Consider the following 25,899-nt stretch of genomic DNA (forward strand, 5'->3'; position numbering starts at 1 on the left):
GGCTCAGTAGTTGTGGCACACGGGCTTCAGTAGTTGTGGCTCATGGGCTTAGTTGCTCCGTGGCACGTGGGATCTTCCCAGACCAGGGCTCGAACACGTGTCCCCTGCATTGGTAGGTGGATTCTTAACCACTGTGCCACCAGGGAAGCCCAGAATTATATTTTTTGTTGTGCGTTTTTTTTTTCTTTTTTCAGAATTATATTTTTTAAACAGCTTTATAGAGGTACAATTCACCCCTTTAAAGTGTAAAATTCAATGCGTTGTGGGGTATTTTTGGTATATTCACAGAGTTGTACAAGCATCACTACTACCTAATTAGAAAACATTTTCATTAACCCAAAGCAATAAATCCATTCACAGTTACTTCCTATTCCTCCCTCTCTCCAGCCCTTAGCAACCACTAATCTATTTTTTTGTCTCTTAAAGCATTAATTTTGATGACCAAGAGGAAAAAAAAAGAAAAATTGAATAAAATAAACTCAATGTTATTGAATAACATAATATAAAGGTCTGTTAAATTATGGTATATCCATTCAATAAAATATTATCTTATTGGCTGTTAGAAATTACTACAAGAAAAACTATATCAAAAGGCAATTCTGTTACAATGTTTAAAGTTTTTTTAAAGATAACAAAATGGTGAACATACTCTGATCTCAACTAGAGTATATTCTGGTTTGTGTGTGAACAGACTGGAAGAAATGTATAGAAATTTTAAGTGGCCATGTTAGGGTAATGAGATTGTGGACAAGTTTTTCTTTAGCTTTTAAATATTTTTTAACATTTTATATTTTTTTAAAAATGGAATTTTTAGAAAATCTATTTAAAGTTATTGAAATAGAGAATATATTGTAGGGCACAGCCAGACAGCAGTCCAGCCCCTATGACTTGGATCCAGTTCGTACTTAACAAATCTCTCTAGTGCAGGCTCCTTCTAGCAACCAAGAGCCTTAAGCTACAAAGGTCCCACCTCACCCAGGCTGCATGACTTTTCACACTGTAGACTTTCAGGCCTTCACCCTTTGGCCCTCTTACCTCTCAGCCGACACTCCCCAAACCCCCCAGAGCTCACTCCTTAACTAAGCCTTCTTAGTTATCATTGCATACCAGTGACTCTTGGCCAATTTCCTTCTATTAATATATTCACTGTAGGTCCTTCTGATCCCAGCCATACTTTCTCCTTATGAGCTGAATAGTAAGAAAATTGGTGGAAACAAGATATTCATCCCTCAGTATTGGTAGGGGATTGGTTCCAGGACCCCCAAATGCGATGAATGTGGAAAAGCCTTCATTCAAAGCTCACATCTCATTGGATATCATAGAGTACACACCGGAGTGAAACCCTACAAATGCTCAAAATCTGAGGATGCTCAAGTCCCTTATATAAAATGGTGTAGTATTTGCATACAACCCAGCACATCCTCCTGTACACTTTAAAACCATCTCTATGGGGCTCCCCTGGTGGCGCAACGGTTGAGTGTCTGCCTGCCAATGCAGGGGACACGGGTTCGAGCCCTGGTCTGGGAGGATCCCACATGCCGCGGAGCAACTAGGCCCGTGAGCCACAACTACTGAGCCTGTGCGTCTGGAGCCTGTGCTCCGCAACAAGAGAGGCTGCGATAGTGAGAGGCCCGCGCACCGCGATGAAGAGTGGTCCCCACTTGCCACAACTAGAGAAAGCCCTCGCACAGAAACGAAGACCCAACACAGCAAAAATAAATTAATTAATAAACTCCTACCCCCCACATCTTCAAAAAAAAAACCATCTCTGTTACTTATAATACCCAACAATGTAAATGATTTGTAATAACTGTAAATACAATATAAATGTTATATAAACAGTTGCCAGCACTCAGCAAATTCAAGTTTCGCTTGTTGGAACTTTCTAGATTTTTTTTTTTTATGAATATTTTCTATGTGAAGTGGGATGAATGTGAGTCAATGCGGAACCCGCAGATTTAAAGGGCCAGCTGCAACTGAAACCATGCCCCTCAGACTGGGACTCGAACCCATGCAGCTGGGACTCAAACCCGGCCAGAACCCACAGTCTTCCAACTGAGATCACACACCTGGTTTCAGGACTTAATGAAGCTCCGTTCTTGATGTCTCATCGCAGAAAGAATTCAGTGAGAGACAAACGGATAGATAAGAAGTGGATTTATTTAGAGAGAAACACACTCCATAGGCTGTGGGCCATCTCAGAAGGTGAGAAAGGCACCGGGTTATGGGGTTGTCAGTTTTTGTAGGCGTGGGTAATTTCCTAGGCTAATGAGTGGGAGGAGTATTCCAGCTATTTTGGGAAGGGGCGGGGATTTCCAGGCATTGGGCCACCGCCCACTTTTTGATCCTTACGGTGGGTCTCGGAACTGTCATGGCGCCTGTGGGTGGTGTCATTTAGCTTGCTGATCTGTTACAGTGAGTGTATTGTGAGGCTCAGGTCTAGTGGAAGTTGACTTGTCCGCCATCTTGGACCCATTTGGTTCTAATCAGTCTATGTCACGTCCTCGGGCTATGTCATGCTTTCAAAGGTTGTGCCCTGACCCCTTCCCTCCGGTTTCATAACAACCAGCTCTCCTCCTCTTACTAAGTGCAAGCTCCCTGTGCTCGCCACACGATGGGCCAACAAATCGGGAGGCAAGGTGTTGAGGCAAGGAACACGACTTTATTCGGAAAGCCGGTAGACCAAGAAGATGGCGGACTAGGGTCCCCCCAAAAAACATCTTATTGGGGTCTGGATGCCAGTTTCTTTTATAGAATCAGAGAGGGAAGTAAAGTAAAAAGGTAGAATAGAGAGAGAGAGGCGGGGAGGAAGTAAAGTAAAAAGGACTATCAGTCTCGCAAAACATCGCTTGGAATGGCCAGCCTCGGGGAGGGGATGTGTTGATTTCTTCTCTCTCGCAGCCATTCACAGGTGGGTAGGGTTCCCAGAGGCAGGCCATTATGTATGATTATAATAACAAAAGCAATGAGAAAGGCTAAAGTCAAAGAAACAGATCCCACACGGAGTCAAAATTGGCTCTCTTCCCTGTTACTCTCCCACCCTGCATTCCCACTTCCTAGAGAGACACGGCTCATTTAGACTATCATAGCCTTCCTGTTACGTCGATCACCTCCCTCTCCGTTGTCTGTCTGGGGCAGAGAATCGACACTGACACCCCACCACTACTTACACACACAACCCCAGGCACACTCACTCTCATCCATGTCATTTCTGTTCTCCTCCTCTCTCTTCCGCACCCCCCCAACTCCACACATCCTCCGCTGCAGTAGCCCTGGCTGTGCCCCAGGACTGCTACCCCTTCGGTTTGTCCACTAGTAACATTCTGAAGGCACAGAGTCCAGCCCCGTCTCAAGAACAAAGTACGCCTCCAGCACCTGCCTCACCCAGACTTACTACTAGATCTATAACTGAAAAGAGTGGGTTCCAGATCTCCAGTGTTTGGTGAGCCCAGGTGGAACGGGAGCCTTCCAATGAGAGCACTCAGCTGTGTTCAGTGAGTACCTACCACGTGTCAGGAACTGTGTTAGCTTCAAAGATTCAGGATGGTTGACACTGATCACTCATCTTGAGAAGCTCACAACAGAAGTGTTGCCCAACACAGGTTCGCTTGTCGGCTCCACAGTGAGGCCCAAGAAGCCCAAACGTCAGCGTTTGGGGCAGAGAAAAGTTATTGCCAGGGCTGTGCAAGAAGAAAGAGCAGCACTTGCTCAAAAGACCTGAACTCCCCGATGGTTTGGGGGAAGGGTTTTCAAAGGCAAAATATGAGGTGAGGGCTGTGAGGTGTGCGACCTTCCTCTGATTGGTTGGTGGTAAGGTAACAGGGCGGTGCTCCAGGAATTCCGTGCACAGCCTGAAGTTACCATCCTCCACCTGGGAGGAGGCCTTAGCTCCGGTAGAAGAACTCAAGGGTATGATGTCACTATATCCCTTGAGGAGGAACCGGGACTTGGCTTTATCGCAGAACTATTGTTTCCTGACTGTTCCTCCACGGTGTCTACATTGCCTTCCTTCCGTAATTAGAAACTCTTTAAATCTGCCCTTTGAAACTCAGGGAAAGTCTCGGAGGCTAAAGGCTTTTTCCTACCAACAAGAAACAGGGGACCCAGAAAGGCTTTTGTACCCAGGAGGGCTCCTCAGGGTCCTGCTCAGTTTCAGAAGGAAGGTATGTAAACAGAACGTCACTATATAGCAGGAAAAGGTGTGGGCAGGGGAGGAAGGAACGCCGTGCAGACGCAGTGGAGACAGTCTCTGCAGCAGGCGTCACCTCGGAGGTGGCCTGTGAGGAATCAAGAGTTAACTGGGCCAAGAAGCATACACAACACGTCTTACAGGTCTGCAGAAAACAAGGAACTTACAGAAATGGTACTTTGGCAGCAGAAGTAGGACACATCATTCCACGTCCACGGTAGTGCTTACGGTGTGCAAAGCACTGCGTGATCCGCAGAGATCAAATAAACCGTGGCCTCTGCTCCCAGGCACAAAACGTATTACCTAAATATAATGCAAACTGCTCAGAATACCAAGCGCATTGAGAAGAAGGGAGAAGAAATGTGAATTTCACTCTGGTCCGAAGTACAAACATCACTGGGGGTGAGTTTGGGGAGGACTCTCTTTAGGGCGCTGTAGGGGATGGGTGGAGTAAATAAGAGGCAGAAAAATCAAGGTGGGGCAGTAGTAGGAGCTCAGCCTTCAGCAGAAAGGGGGAGGAGGAATCTCGCGCAGGATTGGGGCAGAAAAGTGGGTGGAACCAGTGGGTGCCACCCCATCTCCTCCTCCCAAACCCCCCCTACAACCTACCTACCTTGCAGTCTGGTGAGACAGGTGAGGGAGGAACTCCTAACGCTGGTAAGAGGGGCAGGAGGGTTGTGGCTTTGGGGCTGGCATGTAAGGAGGCGGTCTGGCCCCTTTGTAGAATCGGTGACTCCTTCCTCTGCAGAGCTCAGGGAACTCCTGACAGGCTGGCTGGGGGTAGTGGCTGCCTAGGTGCTGCTGTTGTGTTGCAGGGGAATGAAAAGGCTTCTCCCCACCAGCCTCCCAGCCCCTGTGCTAATAACTCCAGGCAGGAAACTTGAAATCCGAGTTTACCGAGTGAGGGCCGGTAGAGAGCGGGGGACCGTGACAGCCATGGGGCACGGAGAGGTCAAGAATCATCTGGGCCTCTGTCCATTGCCCTAGACCTCTATCGCCTTAGACCTCTGTCTGTAAGATTCTCAGGTAGTTGTGTCCTGTGGCTTTGTTGTGTCTATGTGCACTTTCTCCCTCCAACTGGAGCGTGGGGCTGACGGGAGCAAATGGGAAGACGGGGTCAAACAGGGTAAGTGGCGCCCTACAAGGTCAGACTGAGGGACTCAGACTGGGCAGGTGGGGGGTGGACGTTCGTTGCAAGCAATAATAAAGGGCGAGGCCCGCCTATCACCTGGATTCCAGAGATGCCGTGAGTCCTGAGGCCCCAGGCAGGGCCTGCCTAGGACTGGATCCTGGAATGGGTAGAAATACAGAGACGGAAGGGAGACCATAGGGAAGAAGTTAAAAGTAAGGAACGTAGGGCTCTGACATAGTAAACTCACATGAGGGCTGGGAGTCAGAACTTCCGGGCTGGTTCCTGGCTATTCCACACATACTGATACCCTGGGACAACAGTGTGATCCTAGAGAGAATCCCAGAGCTGAAGGGGACCCTGCAGATCACTTCTTTGGGCCCTTTATTTGATTTGAGATAGAAGAAGCAAACCCAAACAAAGGTGTCTGATATGCTTACTTTGAAATCTAACCTAGCGGTGATGCCAATTGCTAGTTTAGACACAACAGCTGTGTGTCTTTTTGCAGGAGCCTGGGGAGGGGCCATGGTGCCAAGCCAATTCTGGGGGACTCTGGAGAAGCCGCTTCTCTTCCTGTGTTGCACCTCCTTCCTCCTGGGGCTGGCTTTGCTGGGGATACGGCCGGACATCGCCCCTGTTGCTTATTTCTTTCTCACCTTGGGTGGCTTCTTTTTGTTGGCCTGCCTCCTGGCCTGTGTTTTGGAATGGGGGTCTCGATCAGTGCAGACCGAGAGCCCAGGGGCCTCAAGCAATGCACGGTGAGTTAAGGGGTGGGCAGGATTGGAGGATTACATGTGGACCCATTCTCCCCGTGTCCCTCTAGACTTTAGGTGGACAGCCTCTGCTTTCCCCCTGTCACTGGTATCAGGGTCAGGGGCTAGTGGAGGGGTCTTTTGCTGGTAGAAGATAGAAAAGGGAAAAAAGGCTTCTTTCAGGAAGCTACTAATGACCTTATTTCTCCCCCGCCCCCTTCAGGGACAATGAAGCCTTTGAGGTGCCAACCTACGAAGAGGCCACAGTGTTGGAATCACAGTGCCACCCCCCAGGGGCGGATCAACCACCCTCCTACACCAGTGTTGTAATCCCCCCAGAACTTGAGGTGAGACAGCCTAGCCATCCAGAGGAGCCCAGGAGAGCCAGACTGGACAGGCGAGTGGGCTCAGAGGGGTCTGTGATCTCAGGAAGCCCTGGAAGACCTCCAGTCAGCCTGCGGCTTCGGGGACCACGAGTTGCGTCCACTGTTCCTGATCTGCAGAGCTTGTGGGCGCCCCCCAAATTGGAACCTCTTACTCCACCCCCTGCCTACGATGTCAGCTTTGGTCACCTCGATGATGATGTTTTCTATGGAAACAACTGGACACCCCACTAAAGGACTTTCCCAGGATATGTCGTCTTTCTGCACCAGACCCACTCATTCATTCGAACAGTGCTTCCCAGTGCCTGTTATGTGTCAGGAACTGTGTCTCCACCTGGATGTCACAAATGATGACTTTAACCCAGAGGGGAGTGAGGCTATGGTGAGCCCTTCCCAGTTTTACAGTGGCACATCCCAGGGATGTAGGCGGCACAATTTGAGTCTTCAGGCAATATTCAGTGACCTACCCCATACCTGGTATTTCCAGAGTTAGACTGAGGGTGAGATGAGGAGATTCCAGAGAATCTAGTGAAGGAAGAAAAGAAACAATATCTGAGTGACAGCTCTGTTGCTTCTGTTCCAGGTGCTTTGCCTCTATTAGATCACAAAAATGAGGTATTATTGTCCTCATTTGAAAAACGAGGATCTTGAGGGTCAGAAAAAATTGATAATTTGCACAGGGGCACACTGCTAATAAATAACACACAAATGTCTTAAATTCTGCTCTTCTGATCCCATAGCCCTTGTGTTTTCAATACAAGGCAACAGAAGCCAGTTCATGCACACATCTGTCAATTTCTGTCTTGGTCAATGGCTGGTGAGGGGTAGAAGACTTCGTGTAGACAGAATGGGGGACCAGCTGTGTCTGCAGACAGGGAGTGCTGAGTGGGACCAGGAGTGTGCCCAGCCTCCTAGGGGAGCAGAGCTGATCAAAACTGTGATGGCCCCTGCTCCAGATGGGAAATTCCTGCCCCGGGGGGCTAGACAGCAGTCCCCAGTGCAGGATCCCATCCTATCTAGAAGCAGTGGAGTAAACTGCCCCAGGGGTAGGGACATCTGATTCTGAGGATGGGTGGATATGACGGTCAGAAAAGAGAAAACCCGAGGTCCTTTGCGAGGGGTGGTGGAGCATCTAAGGATCCCTCTTGCATCATCTATTATGAAGCACTGGAAACACTTGCACTGTCTGCAATAGCTTCAGCCTCACCCCTGCGCCTGACCCCGCTGGGTTTTACCCGAGGACCCCCTGCCCTGCTTCCTCAGATCCAAACAGAACACCAGCTTCTCTAATCATGTGCTGTGCCTGTGATGCAGGTTTGAGCCAACCATCGCTGACCCACGCTCATTCTTTGCGCGGGTATCTGTCTAGCGCCTTCTAGTTCTGTCCTTGTCCTCCTTACCCTGGTCCCAACAGTTAACTTTAATAAAGTGAAAAGCCCGGCCACACCCATCTCCATACAGTTCTTGCAACAGGCGGGTGAGGAGAGGTGGGCGGTTCCGGGGAGGGAGCTGTGATTTCCGCGGGAACCGACGACCAATCGGATGGCCAAGTAGGGCGGGGCGGCTCCTCGCTTCCCCTTCCGCCGAGCGCGCTCGCTCATCCCATTGGACAGCGAGTCCGCCGCGTGGGTTCTGCGCCTGCGCGCGCTCCGGCGACGGCGCGACCGGCCTCGCGTGGGGGCGGAGCTGGGATAGCAGCGCGCAGGCGCTTTGCGCGCCGGCGGACGTGGGAGGGATGCGGTGGACCAGAGGGCTCGCGGTTTGTTTGGGTTGTGGGCGGTGCGCGCACAGCCCGGGAAAAGCGGGAAATGGCGGCGCCGAGCGCAGGCCCCCGGTCCGCCCTCCAGCAAAAGGGGCTGGTGACCGCTGATAGGGGGCGCAGGTGAGTGGGGAGGGTCCCAGGGGTCCGTAATGGGACCCAGGGAGGGAGACGCGAGTTTCAGGCGTATGGCCCTGGCGCCCCTCCCCTCGGAGCCCCTGGAAGCCGCGGTGTCCAAGCTTCCAGCCAAGGGTGGGAGGCCGGCTGAGCCCCCGAGGGGAGCGCGGGCGGGCGAATCTCTTCTGGGCCTCGTCCCTCTCGAGCAAAGATTCCCCAGCCTCCATTCTTCCAATCCCGGAGGCTCTGAACCAGGCGAGCTCTTTCCAGTCCTGTCAAATCTCGGTTTCTCTTAAAAGATTCTTGATTCTTTCTTTTCCTCGGTTCCCTTTTGAGGAACTAAACTCTGTACTCATAAACACCGATGAGACCTGCAGATCTCGGAATTCTGCCTGATGTGCATTTGTTTCGGATTGAATATATCATGATCCGTATTGCGTTGGGTGTAATGACCAGATTTTCACAGCAGTCAACACAGATTTTGGGGTTTGGGTGTACTCTGAGACAAGGAAGTTCCCGAGGCTCCGAGTGTCTCAGCCTCTGCCCCAGTTAAATCGTATCATGGCAGACATCGCCCAGGATAACATTTTAATGCCTCCCGGTCCAGACCCAGGTGATGAATTGAGGACTTTGGAACCAGAACCTGCAGAAGGACACAGAATCAAGACTTAAGAATCGTCTTTGTGTCCTTTCCTCCACCCGCTCCCCCCTTTCCCGATGTGTTCTAAAGTTCTAGGTGATTGTGGTTACTTTTGGAAAGTCCACCTTTGAGACTCCCCGTAGTATGGAATCCTGCAAGGAGCAGGTGTGTGTAGAATGGATACTGCTTCAGATTAAACCTAATAAGTTATTGATTGAAAATTCAAGTCTACAACTTAGAGTTAAGAACGGGGAGTCGATTAGTGAATTGTGTGGATGATACTGAGTAGGGAGAGGCTTTTTGAGGGGGCTTCCTAACGGAATGTCAACATTTAAGGGCAGGCCAAAGGTCCTGTGAAGGAAACGGGGACCTAGTAAGCAGAGAGGGAAGCTGGAGAGAATGGTGTCATGGAAACCAAGGGAGGAGAAAGTTTTAAGGAGAAAATGCTACTGGTAAATTAAGGGGAAAAAGTCGAGTAAACGCACCCCACCATTGGTGTGTATCCTGAGGAAATACCCAGAATCCAGCTACGATGTTATTTTGCGATTGAACTATTAACACTTTTTTTTTTTTTTTTTTTTTGCGGTACGTGGGCCTCTCACTGTTGTGGCCTCTCCCGCTGCAGAGCACAGGCTCCGGACGCGCAGGCTCAGCGGCCATGGCTCACGGGCCCAGCCGCTCCGCGGCATGTGGGATCTTCCCAGACCGGGGCACGAACCTGTGTCCCCCGCCTCGGCAGGTGGACTCTCAACCACTGCGCCACCAGGGAAGCCCAACACTTATTTTTACCAGAGTTCATACACGTTGTCATTGTTAACTGCTTTGGTATGTTCCAAGGTGATTCTTTTTGTTTTTGTTTTAATTAATTAATTTATTTATTTTTGGCTGCGTTGGGTCTTTCTTGCTATGCAGGCTTTCTCTAGTTGCAGCGAGCGGGGTCTACTCATCGTTTCGGTGCACGGGCTTCTCGCCATGGCTTCTCTTTGCGGAGCATGGGCTCTAGGCGTGCGGGCTTCAGTGGTTGTGGCACATGGGCTCAGTAGTTGTGTCTCGCAGGCTCTAGAGCACGGGCTCAGTAGTTGTGGTGCAGGGACTTAGTTGCTCCGCGGCATGTGGGATCTTCCCAGACCGGGGCTCGAACCCGTGTCCCCTGCATTGGCAGGCGGATTCTTAACTACTGCGCCACCAGGGAAACCCCCGGAATGCATTTTAAAATAGGTTTTTTCAGTTATAATCTGAAGCTGGTACCATATTCCTTTCTCACTGCCATCAGGTCTTTACTGTTGTCATGTACTTGGAAACTGTGACTAAGCAGGCTGGCACACCCTGGATTTATATAAATTAGGCACATAGATGTTACACACTGGAAATGGGATTCTTTTATTTTCTTTATAACATCTTTATTGGAGTATAATTGCTTTACAATAGTGTGTTAGTTTCTGCTTTATAACAAAGTGAATCAGCTATACGTATACATATATCCCCATATCTCCTCCCTCTTGTGTCTCCCTCTCACCTGGACATGGGATTCTTTGAGTTCATCAACAGAAGCTGAACTCTTTCCAAACGCATAGCAAAACTAAGGAATCCTTGAAATGAAGACATCCCTCGTAAACTAAATTCCCAAAATAATTTCGCCTTTACATGCTTTAACTCTTTGAGTGATTTCAGGTTATGTTGATTGTTTTCATCATTGGCATTTATCTACTGTGACTTTCCGTCAGATTTTTTACTTTCGGTTCTTATAGGATCCTGGTCATTTCTAGTGTTATTTTGTCACAGGAACTTACCGTTTTAAAAACCATAGTTGTGGGGTTTCCCTGGTGGCGCAGTGGTTGAGAATCCGCCTGCCAGTGTAGGGGACATGGGTTCGAGCCCTGGTCTGGGAAGATCCCACATGCCGCGGAACAGCTAAGCCCGTGTACCACAACTACTGAGCCTGTGCTCTAGAGCCCGCGAGCCACAACTAATGAAGCCCGCATGCCACAACTAATGAAGCCCCTAGAGCCCGTGCTCCACAACGAGAGAAGCCACCGCAATGAGAAGCCCGCACACTGCAGCAAAGAGTAACCCCCTCTCACCGCAACTAGAGAAAGCCCGCACGCAGCAACGAAGACCCAACACAGCCAAAAATAAATAGATAAATAAAATAAATTTATATATATATATAAAAAGGATTATTTTAGACTCATATCACTGTCAGCAGCTTAGATAAGTAGTGTGAAATGTTTTCTGGAATACTCCTTAATGAAAATTGGTCGGTCAGATGGAGGAATGTTCCTTCTTGTGAGTATGTCTACTCGTGTGTGTATTATTTTTGTCACGATAGATATTTCCCCTCGTCAGACCATTCATCTCAGAAGATGGTCTCAGTTGAACATCCTCCATAAAGGATTGTATATCATTTCCTTATGATCAGTGTGTTACTGCTTAACACTTCTATGATTTTAAGCACATTCAATAAAATATGTCTCATTTTAGTTATCGTAAGTCCTGTTCTTTATATTTCTCCTACCCACACCTCTTCTGTTCCACTTCTCTGCCAGATCTTGTACTTGACAGCTTTTCTGTCTTTTATCTGTAGGATACTGGGAGTGTATGGCATGCATCCTGACCATCAGGAAGCTCTCAGAAAGAACCGAGTGGTGCTGGCCAAACAGCTGTTGCTGAGCGAACTGTTAGAACATCTCCTGGAGAAGGACATTATCACCTTGGAAATGAGGGAGCACATTCAGGTATCTGAAGGCAAAAGAGAAAAGCCAAGTGAATATGTTAGCGGTAGGAAGAGGAACAGAGCATAGTAAAGTGTGAAAAAGATGTAGTGCTTTACTAAGGAAATGAAAATGCTCTTCTACCCTAGAGCATTTAACAGAAAAGACATATAATTCAAGAATAGTGGGGGAAGGGCTTCCCACGTACATATTTTTCTGTAAAAGGAGTTCTTGAGATGGATGATGCTGTTACTAGGAAGCTCATCTGGAGAAACAGAATTACAGCTGGATAAGTAAATGTGATGTCATGTTTTATTCTTGTATCGTAGGCCAGGGTGTGCAGTTTCAGCCAGAATGTGGAACTCCTCAACTTGCTGCCCAAGAGGGGCCCCCAGGCTTTTGATGCCTTCTGTGTGGCCCTGAGGGAGACCAAGCAGGGTCACCTGGAGGACCTGTTGCTCACAACCCTGGCTGGTCTTCAGCACATACCCCCACCGGTATGGAGCCCTAGACACGTGGTATGTTAGGAAGGGTTGGTTTGGTAGGAAGGGCATTTTTGAGACTGGTGAAGTGGGGAACGGGACTAGATTTCTGTATTATTTGGGCTGGACCAGCTCCCTAAGGCCTGGTACGGGGGGTCCTGCTTTCTTACAGTTGCGCTGCGACTACCACTTGCGTCTCCCTTTCCCGGTGTGTGAGTCCTGCCCCCCCCGCAAGCAGCGCCGCCTGTCCCCAGGTGAGAACTGATGGCGTAAAATGGGTCCTGCAGATCGACTTCCGCTTCCTTGACTGGCGTCTGACTTTGCCCCAGTGTGAAACCTATTTTCGTTCATATTGGAACGGTTTCCTCAGTGAATTTGTTAGGGACCAGCAGGACAGTTCAGATGGGCTCTGGGTTGGGCCTGTTTTTCTTCTTCCGTCATAGATGGTTTTTTAATGGTGATCGGCCCTTGGAGCAACTTGTGCAGGTAGGAAGTTCCTGCACATAATTGGCCTATCTCCTCTGTAAAGCTTAGTTATTTTACAATGAGGAAAGACTACATCATGGGCCTCTACCCTGCTGATTGAGTATTCTAGTGATTAGAACAAGGGTTTTATCATATACCCCATTCAGTCATTTACTGAGTTGAGCACCTACTACTATACGCAGGCTAAGTGCAGAGGATCCAGTGGTGAACAAAAGCAAACAGGGTCTCTGCCCCCATAGAGCTTACAGACAAGGGACGTGAGCCAGACCAGTAATTACGAAAAGGGTGCCTGAAGTTACAGTGAAGCACTAGGATTGCTGTGTAGGTTGTGTGCTAGCTTTTCTGCTCTCTATGCCGCAGATACAGTGGAACACTCCCTAGACCATGGAGATGGGCCTCCCAGCCTTCGGGTGAAGTCTTGCACTCCTGAGTTTTATCAAGCGCACTACCAGCTGGTAAGTCTTGCAAAATGGCAAGAGGAAAAGCGTTGGGAAATGAGATACCCTTCCTGGGCATCTGAACTTAGTTTGTGTATATACATTTCTTTCCTGCCGTTATTAGTCAGAAAATAATTGCTGATTGTGTTTTGTGGGTATTTCTATACTTGACCTGGTGGGATTAAGAAGAAGAACGTGATGTCTGTGTTTTCTTGAAATGCCTCGTCTAGTGGGGGAGGCATAGTTTCTGTCCTCAAGAAGCTCACGGTCTAATCGGCCTCCCCTCCCCAGGCCTATAGGTTGCAGTCTCGGCCTCGTGGCCTGGCACTGGTGCTGAGCAACGTGCACTTCACTGGCGAGAAAGACTTGGAATTCCGCTCTGGAGGGGATGTGGACCACAGCACTCTAGTCACCCTCTTCAAGCTCTTGGGCTACAAAGTTCATGTTCTTCTTGACCAGACTGCACAGGTACCCGAGGCAGGACATGCTGACGTGTGCATTAGAGAACGGGACAACACTTGGGGGCCAGAAACGTCCATGCTCCTCTGCCTGCTGGGTTGTGCCTTACTAGAGTTATGTTCTCTCCCTACCTTTTACTTGCTGTGTTCTGCCGCCCATCTTGCAATCTAGTTTTTTTTTTAAAAAAAAAAAAAAAAAAAAAAAAGGGCTTCCCTGGTGGCACAATGGTTGAGAATCCGCCTGCCAGTGCAGGGGACATCCCACATGCAGTGGAGCAACTGAGCCCATGCGCCACAGCTACTGAGCCTGTGCTCTAGAGCCCACGAGCCACAACTACTGAGCCCGCCTGCCACAACTACTGAAGCCTCTGTGCCTAGAGCCCATGCTCCGCAACAAGAGAAGCCACTGCAATGAGAAGCCCGCATACCGCAACGAAGAGTAGCCCCCGCTCGCCGCAACTAGAGAAACCCCATGCGCAGCAACGACGACCCAACACAGCCAAAAAATAAATAATAAAAAGAAAACAAAAGAAAAGAGAGAAAGGATTCAGGCCAGCCAGCTGCCTGGGTGTTGACTTCTCAGGGTGGCTGTGCGCTCCCTGAGTAAGAATAGTCCAGGGTCGGGTTCTCACTTTTACATGCTCAGCAACTTGATTCCCAGTCCCTCAGGAGGTGAGATACTGATATGCACCCAACCAACTAAGAAAAGATATTTATAAGTCAGGGTTACACAGGACAGTGACTTCTTGGTTGACGTTGCTGCCTAGGAGTCCAGTTCTCAAGATTACGTTGGCAGATAAAATTCTTACAAATGAAAGTTTGCTAGAATTGTCCTTGTAAATACTGTTTTGTGGTCATTTCATGAATTAACCTATTCTGTTTTTTTCTTTGGGCTGTGTTGGGTCTTTGTTGCTGCGCGCGGGCTTTCTCTAGTTGCAGCGAGCGGGAGCTACTCTTCGTTGCGGTGCGTGGGCTTCTCATTGCGGTGGCTTCTCTTGCTGCAGAGCACGGGCTCTAGGTGCGCGGGATTCGGTAGTTGTGGCTCACGGGCTTAGTTGCTCCGCGGCACGTGGGGTCTTCCCAGACCAGGGCTCAAACCCATGTCCCCTGCATTGGCAGGCGGATTCTTAACCACTACGCCACCAGGGAAGTCCCTAACATAACCTATTCTCATCAGTTGTGTGGCCACAAGACAGAGCTTAGCGTAGATTACTTCTGAGCTAGGTTCCTGCAGGTCCTAAGCATTCTTGTTAGGAGTTAGTCCCCTTCAGCCTCAGTTACCGGGCTGTACCACTGACTTTGTTACCTTTAGGTAGTTCTGTTTTGAAATTGAAAATAGTCCATTGGTAAATTAATACTAATTCTTTATTTTGATTCAGAATAATAGTGCTTTCCTAAACTTGCCTTTGGGAATATCCATGGTAAAATTAAGGTTTCTAGAAGATTCTCTTTGGTCTGTTGAGGTAGGGTGGTCAGCATTGTCTGTGGTCTTCATTTCTATTTCTCAGCTGTCTTGCTTCTGTGAGAATAATTGTGTATTTGCTAAATTTGGGATAAGGCCAGATTCATTGGTAGGGACCTGAATGTTGTTCTTTACATGCTATTACCAGCTTCCCAATAATAGCTCAGGCAAAGAAGTAAACCCACCCTTGCTTCAAAGCCATGGCTGGAACAGCTCCTTTCTACATCAAGTATTCACGTAGGTTATATGCTTTCCTGAGAGATCTGCTGGGCATGAAGGGAATAAACGTGGGACAACAGCTGTAATTCTTACAGAGGGAATCCTATTAGAAGGTCACTTAACAAAATGAATGCGATTTACATTTCTTTACAGCTTTTGGTCTAGTCATTTTTTTTACTAGGAATTTATTATGTCACGGTTTTCCAAATTTTATGCAGTTGATAAGGGATTTTATGTGCTTGATAGTTAAAGATGCATCACTAAGCAGCAGGTCAGCTGTGTACTACTGATTCTTATCTTAGAGACAGTAGCTTGGATGGGCCTACGGGCCCACTTCACAAATGCCATTCCCTGATGCAGATTCCAGGACCTGTCGGATTCTGATTCTCTGGTTACGTTGTTCTATAACTTGAATCGCAGTGGAGTTCAATTTTGAGCACCTTATAACAGGGGGCAACTATGTTAGCTGCCCGAGATTTTTTTTAATGTGGACCTTGAGTTCAAGGGACCTCATTTAGATGAGGGAGTCTTGACATCAGTTTAAAAAAAAAAAAAAGAGGCACATCCCCTTATTTCCTAAGGACAACAAAAGACTAGAGACAGTGTCTTCTACAGTAGTTAAGAGGAAGAAACCATCACCTGGGTAGATGTGGTCAGAAGGATAAGTGGAGGATGTGAGACTTAAGCTGCCCGTGAAGGATGGAAGCTACTGAGGCAAGAGAGGAGGAGTGAAGGGGTCCTACACAAGGAGAACAGCATACAGATTAGAAATGTGTGTGTTAGGGACCTTGTGGGTGAACCAAATGTCTAGGGCACAGGAGTTCCAACAACAAGATTGGGGAAAAAGGGACCAGAATGCACAGGGCCTTGAATGTCTTCCCAAAGGAATTGGACTTCCTTGTGTTGACATTAGCACATCGTTAGTGGTTTTTGAATAGAAAGGTAACGCATTCACAGTGATGATTCAGGAAGATTAATATGACAGTAATGAATGAGGTAGAGACCAGTGGCAGGGAATACAGTTTGGAGTTAATATCATAATGCCAGTATGAGATGGTGGGGGCCTGGACGGGATAGTGGACCAAAAGGAAAAGAATATATGTGAAAAATAGTATAATGGCATGATTGTACTGTCAGTGCTTTGTGATTAAATAACTACCTATGGAAGAAGATGGAGAACGTAAGGAATTGAGGGCCTCAGAGGAAGTCAGGGCCAAAGATGTAAATTTGGGGACTACTTGTATAGGAAAAAGACTTCAAGTAATGAGAGATCATGATCCTTGAGAAAAAGCAAAAGGGCTAGGACTGAACCTTCGGGATATCACCCTCCATGTACGCTAGTCCTCAGCTCTGGAGATTCAGAAGCAGGAGGAGGACATTGCAGGACCAATTTCTGACAGTGGCCAATCGAACTTTCAGATGCAGTTAAAACCAGGTAGTGACAGTGGGTGTGATAATTTGGTGCGCTAGGCATCTGTACAGGATACTATCTTTCTGATAGAACATCTCAAGGGGCTCAATTCTTTTTTTTTTTTTTAAAACTTTTTGGCCATGCCACAAGGCATGCAGGATCTTAGTTCCCCGACCAGGGATTGAACCTGTGCTCCCTGCAGTGGAAGCGTTGAGTCTTAACCACTGGACCTCAGGGGAAGTCCCTCAAGTCTTTTATATAATTATTTGGTGAGCAAAGAGACAGAACCAAGAAAATTTAGATCCTCTTTTTCTCCCCATATTATTCCTTTTTGCTTTAGAGATAATTCCATTGAAAAATTGGAGACAGTGTAGTCTCAGAGAACCATTTCGCCTGACAGTGCTGGAGAGCACGCTATTATCCTCACCGCTCATGTAGGTGTTCAGTGCTTCTGTTCATCATCAGAGTCTTTTCTTCTTGCACTACCTCATGAGTTTTACTAGTTCTAGAATTACAGTTTATTGTATATTAGGAAATGAGATACACTTTAAAGTGGCAGGTTTCCTTTCACCATGTCGTGGTATTGGTTTGTAACTTGCATTTGGTCACAGACGGATTTGAGGGTATAGGGGCAAGCTGTGGGTCATCTCTGGAAAATACAGCTGCCAGTAAAATTTGGGGTATCATTTCAGGGAGTTCACAGGTTATTCTTTTCTTCTGTGTCCCCCAGCCAAAAACACTTGGAAGTGTTAAGAGCCCTGCTATTTATAGAAGTTCTGTAATTTTATCAGAAATAGATCTAGAGATCCTATTTTAAGCTACGCTACTTTCGGAAAAATTTCCCCAAATGACTAACCCCCATTGATTGAATGGTTTAATCTTATTAAATTCAGTTACAAAGCCCATGTGTTCTTAACTTCGGGCTTTGTTGTCTTCTATTTACTGACCTAGTAATCTCACTTAAGTGCAAAATGCTCCTGAGTGCCTAACCTGTATATTCCCTCCTTGGAGCAAAATGAACTTCACCTATTACACGTTAAATTCTGTTACAGTCAACTCCAGAGGGGCAGTAGGCTCTTGAGATGATATATTCTTAAAATGAATGAATTTTGGATATCTTTTATTACCTTAAGATCTCCAGTATTATGGTTGGGTTCTGTTTGCTCAGAAAATACACATGCTCTTTCAGCACAGCCAGTTTCTCCATTCCCAGTGAAACTGCAGACTTTCAAGTCTCTTATTAAGTCTCAATTATGTGCAGACAGAACTATTCCAAACAGATAAGCAGTTCTCAAACGTTAGCACATCAGAATTACCTGGAGGGCTTGTGAAAACAGTTTGCTGGGGGCCAAGACTCTGCAGTTCTTACAGGTTCCCCTGTGACGCTGATGCTGCTGTTTTAGGGGCCGCACTTGGAGAACCACCGCAATGTATTACACAAGTGTGTGTTTTACTGGGGGCTGTGTATGGACTGTTAGATATATGTGTACTGTAACTGTTCTGCCTAGATAGCATATTCTTCATTATATTTTGATCAAGTTCATAGTAAAATGAGCCTGTTTTCTCTCTGCTCATCTCAGAGACAATCCAGACATCTAGAGTTGTAGAGGGAGACATAGGTTTAAAAGTTGGTATCATATTATTGTACTGTTAGGTATAATGCTTCAGTTAGAGTGTTATTCATATATGTCAGTCTAGTGCAAGATCAAAAAGATTCTTAAGTTAGACTACACGGTTTCTTTGAAAAAATAATATTGTTACCTTTCATTAGACAAGCACATTGTAATGGCAGATCTTTGCAGTATGTGCCAGACACAGTGATAAGTCCTTTCTGTGCCATATCTCATTTAATCTGTACAAACTTGGAGGAAATGTACGCTTAATTGTCTTACAAAATGGGCACTAGAGCTTTGAGGGGCTAAATAACTTGTTCTAATTTATGAACCTAGGGATCCAGCTGAGGTCCCTCTGGTCCCTTGGCCCATATATGTAGTCATGACCCTGTACAGAATCCTCCATAGAGTGTGTTCTTCATGGACAAAGCGTTTTATACAGACATCATCACTGTCTCCGGGAACTTAAATTCTCGGACAGACAACAGCACAGGAGTACTGCTGTTCTCTACTCTCACGATCCTGTGAGCCCTCTGTCACACAGCAGTTCTTGTAGCTGTTACGGTTTACCCGGCGGTCCCCCTTGTGCCGTTTATATACAAGGGCATATGCTCTGAAGAAGGATCGGGTTGATGATTGGAGAATGGATAAAGTTAGCTAGCTCCTTCATTAATAACTTGCTTTAATCCAGGAGTTCTTAACATACCTCAGTGAGCCTGTGAATTGTAAAATTATATTCAGAATTTTGTCTGAAGTCATGCAGTTTTCTGGTGCATCTCTGACTTCACTTACCATCGACCACAGGAATGTAGGGAACACACTGTACCTTCTAATAGCTTAGGGTTTCAGACACTGAAGAAAAGCTTACATTGGTGCTGACTAGTGAACAACGCTGAAAGGTGTCTTTCTTCTAGGAAATGCAAGAGAAGCTCCGGGACTTTGCCCAGCTACCCGCTCACCGTGTCATGGACTCCTGCATAGTGGCGCTCCTCTCCCACGGCATGGAGGGCGGTGTCTATGGCGTGGACGGCATGCTGCTTCAGGTGCGTGCCGTCCCGTGGCCGCAGCTCTGCAAGCTGGGCCGCTTCACCTCCCGCCTGCCCCTCTCTCCAGTGACGGCTGCTGTTGCGTGTAGGACTCAGGAGGTCCCACTGACCACCAACCTCCCTTCTCCCTTGTTTGTTTCTGGCAGCTACAAGAGGTTTTCCGGCTGTTTGACAATGCCAACTGCCCGAGCCTACAGAACAAACCGAAAATGTTCTTCATCCAGGCCTGCCGTGGAGGTGAGTGCCCTGGCAGACCAGCACCTGGGTGTGGCTCCTGGGCAGCCTCCCACCAGCTCTCACTTTCCTGTTTGCTCCTCTCAGGTGCTATCGGATCCCTTGGGCACCTCCTTCTGTTCACTGCTGCCACCGCCTCTCTTGCTCTGTAAGTGTCTCCCAATGCATGGGGTGTGCTGGGACTTGGGCAGCCCCTGGCTCTCAGGTTGGTCAGCCCTGTGCACCTGCCACATCCTGTCCTGCAGACGCTCTCTGCCAGTGTCTTCGCCTTCTTTCCTGAGGACGCTTCCTTCTTTCTGTGCTTATTAACGCTGATGCGCTTTTTTGGTTACTCATTCCAGTTAAGGATTTTCCGGCTGTCTCTGCTTCCTAGCCCTCTCACTTTATCCTCTTCCTCTTTTTTTTCTCCACCTCTCCTCCCCCTTTCCACCTTCTCCTTTTACTTCTCGTCTCAGCTACACTGCGTTCTCGTCTCCTCCCTTCTCTGTGTCACTCACGTGTCACGCAGGAAAGCAGCGCAGAAGCCCCGTGTCAGCCTCTGGCTCGCGTTCTTCCGTGAGCTGCTGCCGCCCCTCTTCTTTCTTGCACACAGTCTCTTTTACCCCTTGAAGAGCCAGGACTCCCCGACTAGGCTCAGAAGACATGGAGGCCTGCCTCTCATCTTGGAGGAAAACAGTAATAACTAAAAGCTCTAAATGTGGAGTCCAATTCTGCCTCTACCACTGACTAGTTATGTCAGGTTAGAGAAGTTGCTCGATGTCCCTGCACCTGAGTTTCCTCAGTATAAAATGTAGATAATCGTCAGACCTACTTCATAAGGTCAGGCTGTTGTGATGCTTAAGTGAAATGGTTCGTATGAAGGACTTACTTAGCACAGTACCTGGCCCATAGGAGATCCGCGGAAAGTACCTGCTCTGACTGTTAGGACATGATCCGTGCCCCTAAGGGGTTGTAGTTTGATTTAAAGGTCACTTTGTCCAAGCATTCACATAATACATTTTTTACATGGGTGTGGAGTAACAGATAGATCCTTTCAGGGAAAAGGGGGGAATGCAATGACACGCATACCAAGATTAAAAAGATATCCCCTTCCCCCGGCCAAAGAAAGGGTGTGCTGAGCCAGAGGTATGCCCGAATCTAATTTAAAAACTGCGCGTCTGCATCAGTCATATGTAGTGGGATGTGGCTGACCACGTGATCTATACCTTTAGCTACAGCTCAGATTTTGGACTTCGGACTTTGACAGATAATAGTACAGAGCTATTGGGAGCTTAAGTAAGAAATAATGCGATAAATTTTTTTTTCAGGACGATTACCATGGCAGGGAAAAGTGCTAAGAAAAGAGTATGTGCAGGCAGGAGCTTACTTTTTTATGCACCTGCTGTATCCCCAGTCTCAGAGCACTACCTGATATGTAGTAGCACTTCATAAATATTGAACGAATGGATGGAAATTAATCTGCCTAAAAAGCGTAGCAATGATATAAAAAACATATATGGGGATACTGTGAAAAAAACATTTATTGATTAACAGATCTGAGACACAAAGACAAGGGAGGAGGCTCCTTTCTCTTGAGGGACACATTCAGCTTGGCCGATTTCCTTTAGGAGGTGTCACTAGCAAAGTAAAAGGAAATAAACATGTTCATGATCATTTTCTCCTCCTGTGTTCAGAGATTATATACAAATACTAGACCTGGATAGGGGAGAATTGCGCTCTTCTGGGCTAACGTGAATCTTCTCTCTACAATTAAATCCTTCAAGGCATGACCAGTAGCCAGCTCTTCCTTTGAAAGCCTGAGCTCAACTGTCTTCCGCTCTATTCAGTTAACATAATTGATGCCTGTTAGAAGGACCGCCCCACCCCAGATGACTGGCTCCTAAACTGGAGTGTAAGCTCCAGAAGGGCAGGGACTTTTCACTATATCCCTAGGGCCTCAAACAAAAACAGTGCCTGGCATATGGAAGTTGCTCAGTACATTTTTATTGGATCAGTGAACCTTGGTCATTTTCTGCACAGACCTTCAAGCCTCACTCCCGTTTCAGGCTGTCTTGGGGGTCCTATGGAGAGGGAGGTATAAGAAAGCATACTTACTCCTTCACCTTCGGCGTGACAGCCGTGTGTCCTGTGTCTCTCCTACCACCCCCACGACAACAGCATCAGAAAGAGAACATGTCTTGGGGTAGATAAGGCCTAGGTCAGGAGGTTGGACATGTGCTCAGGGTATGTTGAGAATCTACTGCTAATATTGAATAATAGTGTTCTTTTTACATTGTGTAGGAGAAAATAGATTATCCCAATTTTAAGTTTCTTTAAATTTCTCAAATTTTGCACGCCAGCTACAACTTGGCTTATGAAATTAATAAACAATAAATGATTTAAAAATACCCAAAACACCCTGAAAACAGCTGATCATGCTTAGTTTTATAATTTGTTTATTGATAGATTTGAGGTTGTAGTTTTCATATGGCATAAATGTAGTAATCATATTTTTGGTTTCTTGGTTTTTTTTACATAATAAAACGAAATATATCAATATTTTATTGTGTATTGCAATAAGGAGCACTTTGACTTCCAGGAATATTGACAATTGAACAAGTGAATCATGGACACAGATGGCTTTTCACTCTGTTTACGAGGAGTATTTGGTTCAGCACTTGCCCTGTCTTACACGGCGTGGACAGAGCTCGGACTGTGTGTATGTGCGTGTGCTTGGGCGCGGTGTCTGGCCTGTCATGGGCACCCTCTGTGTGATCGGTGTACTCTGGCGGAGGAATGGGAGTAATGGTGTTCGTTTGTTTGTTTGTTTGTTTTTTAATTCATCAGCCACAGGTTGGAGGCAACAGCTGGAAATGGTTCTTCCCAGTCAAGGTTGCAGGGAACTCGGGCTTGCCTGTGACAGGTCCAAGAGAGGAAATAACATCTCTGTCCACTCTGTCTGCCTTTGTACAGATGAGACGGATCGTGGGGTCGACCAGCAAGACGGGAAGAACCATGAGCGATCCCTCGAGTGCGAGGAGAGCGATGCCAGTAAAGAGGAGGGGCTGAAGATGCGACTGCCCACTCGCTCGGACATGATTTGTGGCTACGCCTGCCTCAGAGGTATCGTGAGTCCCAAAGGAGAGATCCCAAAGGTGGTGTCTCTCTCTGACTGCGGAGGGAGCGGGTGTCGGCGAGGTCCGTCCAGCCGTGTGAGGGTGCCCGGGACCTTCCCTGTGTGCTCACTGCTGTCCTGGTTGCAGGGACCGCTGCCATGCGCAACACCAAGCGGGGCTCCTGGTACGTGGAGGCCCTCACTCAGGTGTTCTGTGAGAGGGCCTGTGACAAGCATGTGGCCGACATGCTCGTGGAGGTAAGTCGGCTCAGTGGTGCCAGGAACCTACCTTCCTCCGCCCTTGCCCTGTTTTTCACAGTCTCCCTACCCTTCCTCTTCTGGGATCATGGAAACACCTGATTCTCAAACCATGGGCCCTGGGTTTCTGCCTTTGCAGGTGAACGCGCTCATCAAGGAGCGTGAAGGCTACGCCCCGGGCACGGAGTTCCACCGATGCAAGGAGATGTCCGAGTACTGTAGCACTCTGTGCCGCCACCTCTATCTCTTCCCGGGACACCCTCCCACGTGATGCCACCTCCCATCACCTGGGCCACATGGAGGCCGCTGGACCACGGGAGGTGTGATAGAGCCTCCTGTCTCCAGGACGCACGGTGTCTGTCCCTCCCCCTCAGGGATTGGGAATATCCCAGGCTCATTTCACACGCCCATCGTCTCCATCTTTGACCTCGGACTACAGGCCGGCTACTCCCATGGGAGGCTCTCTCCCTGTGGAACCAGCTGCGGCTGGACTTGTTGCCTGGAGCGTTTGGCCTCAGTTGAGGGACCTGGCAAGTGATGTTACGAACATAGTGTCTCGATGGGTGGGGAGAGGGCATGTGGGTTTCCTCCATGTTCGTGTTCAGTTTCTGCCCCCAGGGCTCTTGTAGGAAGCGTTTGGTGATTGCTTTTATTACTTTAGTTGAGATGTCTCAGAGGTCATCTCCCATCTTTTCTGTCACATCCCAGCCCCATTTGTCTCAGAGTGAGTTTGGAAGGTGTCCTGGTTTAACATAGACCTTTTTCATTTGGTTTCAAAAGGCCAAGCAGGACAGGAGTCACTCTCTGCTGCTGTGGGTGGGCCCGTACCTGTGCATTCATTCCCTTTGGTTCCAGAATGTCACCCCCCGGAAGGACTGTCTTCTCAACTCCACTCTTGGCTCCTTGGGGCTCAGGGAATCCAGCGTTCAGCAGAGGTTAGGGTTTGGATGCCTTGTATCTGTTGCCTGTTGATCTTTGCCCACGGAAGTTTCAAAGATCTTTTAATTGGTTGTCCTTTCTCCGAGCTTTGTACCTGAAATGAGCCCTGCAGGGAGTGTCAGCAGAGGCAGATAAGAGTGGTACGCTTGTTCATACTCTGTAATCTGTCACCTTATCCTCGTTTTTCTTCCTATGAAGTGTCCCCTCTATAAAAGCTTCCTAGTTATCTCCCTGCTTCCTGTTTCTCCCCTCTTCACCTTCGTCTCATCCTGTTTACTGCTGCCACCAGCTCTGTCTAAAATATGGCTTAATTGGATCATTTGGCTGCTCAAGGATGTGATGTAGTACCTTGTTCCCTCTTTCTGCTTCAGTATTAAATCCCTTCTTGATTTTATGTGGCCAATTTCCCCTTCCTGTTATGACTTTCCATTTCAGGGAGACCACTGCTGTATATGTTATTTGTTCACCCTAGAAGCCATCTTTATCTGTGCTTTTATGAGACTTCCCTATTCTTTTTTTTTTTTTTTGCGGTATGTGGGCCTCTCACTGCTGTGGCCTCTCCCGTTGTGGAGCACAGGCTCCGGACGCGCAGGCTCAGCAGCCATGGCTCACGGGCCCAGCCGCTCCGCGGCATGTGGGATCTTCCCGGACCGGGGCACGAACCCGTGTCCCCCGCATCGGCAGGCGGACTCTCAACCACTGCGCCACCAGGGAAGCCCATTGGTTTGGGTTTTTAAGTATAAATCTGATGCTGTTACTCCCCTGCTTGGAATCCTCTGGTTTCCTATCACACCTCAAATAAAATCCAGACTCTTTACCTTGGCCTGCAGGGCCTCACTAAGTGCTGATTTCCCCGTAACCCACTGCTGTCCTCAGTTTCTCAGACATTCTGAGGCCTTTCCTGCCCAAGGCCATCAGACACTCCTGGGTCCACTGAGTCCACTCTTGTCTCTGGTGGCTTCTTTCTTTATCCTTCAAGTCTGAGCTTAAATGCCACCTTGTTGTGGAGGCCTTCCCAGGCCATTCTGTCTCTAAGAATCATGTTTCTTTATTACTGTGTCCTGTTTAATCCCCCTTATTGCACTTATCACAGTGCGTAATCATCAATTAGCGTGCTTCACTTGTTCATTCCCGTCTCCACTTTAAGCTCCATGAGAGCAGAAACCTTGTCTCTTTTGTTCACTAACATGTACCCAGTGCCTGACATGTCTTGGATCTTCAATAAATGTTTGCGGAAGGAAGGAAGCGACCCTAGCTAGACTCCTACTTTTTGACAAAATTTCCCTTTTGGCAAAATACCCAGTTTAGTACTTGTACTCTGTATTTTCCCACATGTTTTGTTTCCTCCACTCGTATTATTAGCTCCTGAAGACAGAAGTCGCACGTAGGACAACCTTTTCCACACCTCGTGTGGTTCCGGGCACACTGCTCAGCCTCTCGTGGTTCAGGTGCTCGGTGAATACTTGTTCTGCAGGGCGTCGGAGACTTGGTGCCAGGTCCTGCCCTGGGCTCGGTATCGTATGGAAGTGTTTGGGTGACAGAACCTTTCCTCCTCCCACTGCCAGGATTTTGTATTGCCATCTGGTGCCAAATAAACGCTCATGTTTATTACCGATGTGCGCCTGACGTCTCTGTAGCTGTAGATAATCTGTGTCTAAAGCCCACTTACTTCCATTGCCTTAGCTTACAGCGTTCCTCACCACCTCACAAGGCATACCCAGAGCCGAACACCTCTTGTTTTGCTGCCAGATCTTTTTTATTTTTATTTTTTTGCAGTACACGGGCCTCTCACTGTTGTGGCCTCTCCCGTTGCGGAGCACAGGCTCCGGACGCGCAGGCTCAGCGGCCATGGCTCACGGGCCCAGCCGCTCCACGGCATGCGGGATCCTCCCGGACCGGGGCACGAACCCGTGTCCCCTGCATTGGCAGGCGGACTCTCAACCATTGCGCCACCAGGGAAGCCCTGCCACATCTTTTTTATACAACCAGATCCACACCTTGGATGAGCCCATCTCCATTGTCATGGCCACAGGCAACCCCAAAATATGGCTACCAGCACTGGGACTCCTCATGGTCAGAA

The 25,899-nt window shown here is 48.0% G+C and overlaps 2 protein-coding genes across 7 annotated transcripts; both read left to right on the forward strand.

The window, feature by feature from the left end:
* The first annotated feature begins 4,808 nt into the window (after positions 1 to 4,808).
* TMEM139 (transmembrane protein 139) lies at positions 4,809 to 7,888 on the forward strand. 2 transcript variants are annotated; one of them, XR_009520568.1, is made up of 2 exons: positions 4,809 to 4,846; positions 6,294 to 6,431. XR_009520568.1 is itself a non-coding variant. In XM_060020036.1 (2 exons), exons 1-2 carry the CDS (start codon positions 5,751 to 5,753, stop codon positions 6,685 to 6,687), a joined length of 720 nt encoding a protein of 239 aa, XP_059876019.1. In that variant the 3' UTR covers positions 6,688 to 7,888. The 2 variants fall into 2 exon arrangements, 1 of the variants encoding a protein (XP_059876019.1); XM_060020036.1 differs by lacking the exon at positions 4,809 to 4,846 and adding an exon at positions 5,751 to 6,076 and having other exon boundaries at positions 6,294 to 7,888.
* A 311-nt stretch (positions 7,889 to 8,199) lies between these two features.
* CASP2 (caspase 2) lies at positions 8,200 to 25,434 on the forward strand. 5 transcript variants are annotated; one of them, XM_060021035.1, is made up of 13 exons: positions 8,200 to 8,335; positions 8,937 to 9,065; positions 9,595 to 9,794; positions 11,554 to 11,704; positions 12,010 to 12,198; positions 12,335 to 12,416; positions 13,009 to 13,103; positions 13,377 to 13,553; positions 19,163 to 19,291; positions 19,441 to 19,531; positions 22,481 to 22,630; positions 22,771 to 22,880; positions 23,020 to 25,434. In XM_060021035.1, exons 4-13 carry the CDS (start codon positions 11,573 to 11,575, stop codon positions 23,149 to 23,151), a joined length of 1,287 nt encoding a protein of 428 aa, XP_059877018.1. In that variant the 5' UTR covers positions 8,200 to 8,335; positions 8,937 to 9,065; positions 9,595 to 9,794; positions 11,554 to 11,572; the 3' UTR covers positions 23,152 to 25,434. The 5 variants fall into 5 exon arrangements, with proteins under 5 accessions (XP_059877018.1, XP_059877016.1, XP_059877017.1 ...); XM_060021036.1 differs by lacking the exon at positions 8,200 to 8,335 and having other exon boundaries at positions 8,851 to 9,065; XM_060021033.1 differs by lacking the exons at positions 8,937 to 9,065; positions 9,595 to 9,794 and having other exon boundaries at positions 8,206 to 8,335.
* Positions 25,435 to 25,899: the final 465 nt, after the last annotated feature.

Source organism: Delphinus delphis, chromosome 9 (genome assembly GCF_949987515.2).
Source record: "Delphinus delphis chromosome 9, mDelDel1.2, whole genome shotgun sequence".
NCBI classification, from domain to species: domain Eukaryota; kingdom Metazoa; phylum Chordata; class Mammalia; order Artiodactyla; family Delphinidae; genus Delphinus; species Delphinus delphis.

Excerpts from the sequence above, each read along its gene's own strand:
- TMEM139 (XM_060020036.1), top strand. The coding sequence starts at position 5,751 with ATGCTTACTTTGAAATCTAACCTAGCGGTGATGCCAATTGCTAGTTTA. Across the intron at positions 6,077-6,293 it reads GGGGCCTCAAGCAATGCACG|GGACAATGAAGCCTTTGAGG; the intron begins GTGAGTTAAGGG and ends CGCCCCCTTCAG.
- CASP2 (XM_060021033.1), top strand. The coding sequence starts at position 8,262 with ATGGCGGCGCCGAGCGCAGGCCCCCGGTCCGCCCTCCAGCAAAAGGGG. Across the intron at positions 12,199-12,334 it reads TATGGAGCCCTAGACACGTG|TTGCGCTGCGACTACCACTT; the intron begins GTATGTTAGGAA and ends GCTTTCTTACAG. Across the intron at positions 22,631-22,770 it reads TGGCTACGCCTGCCTCAGAG|GGACCGCTGCCATGCGCAAC; the intron begins GTATCGTGAGTC and ends TCCTGGTTGCAG.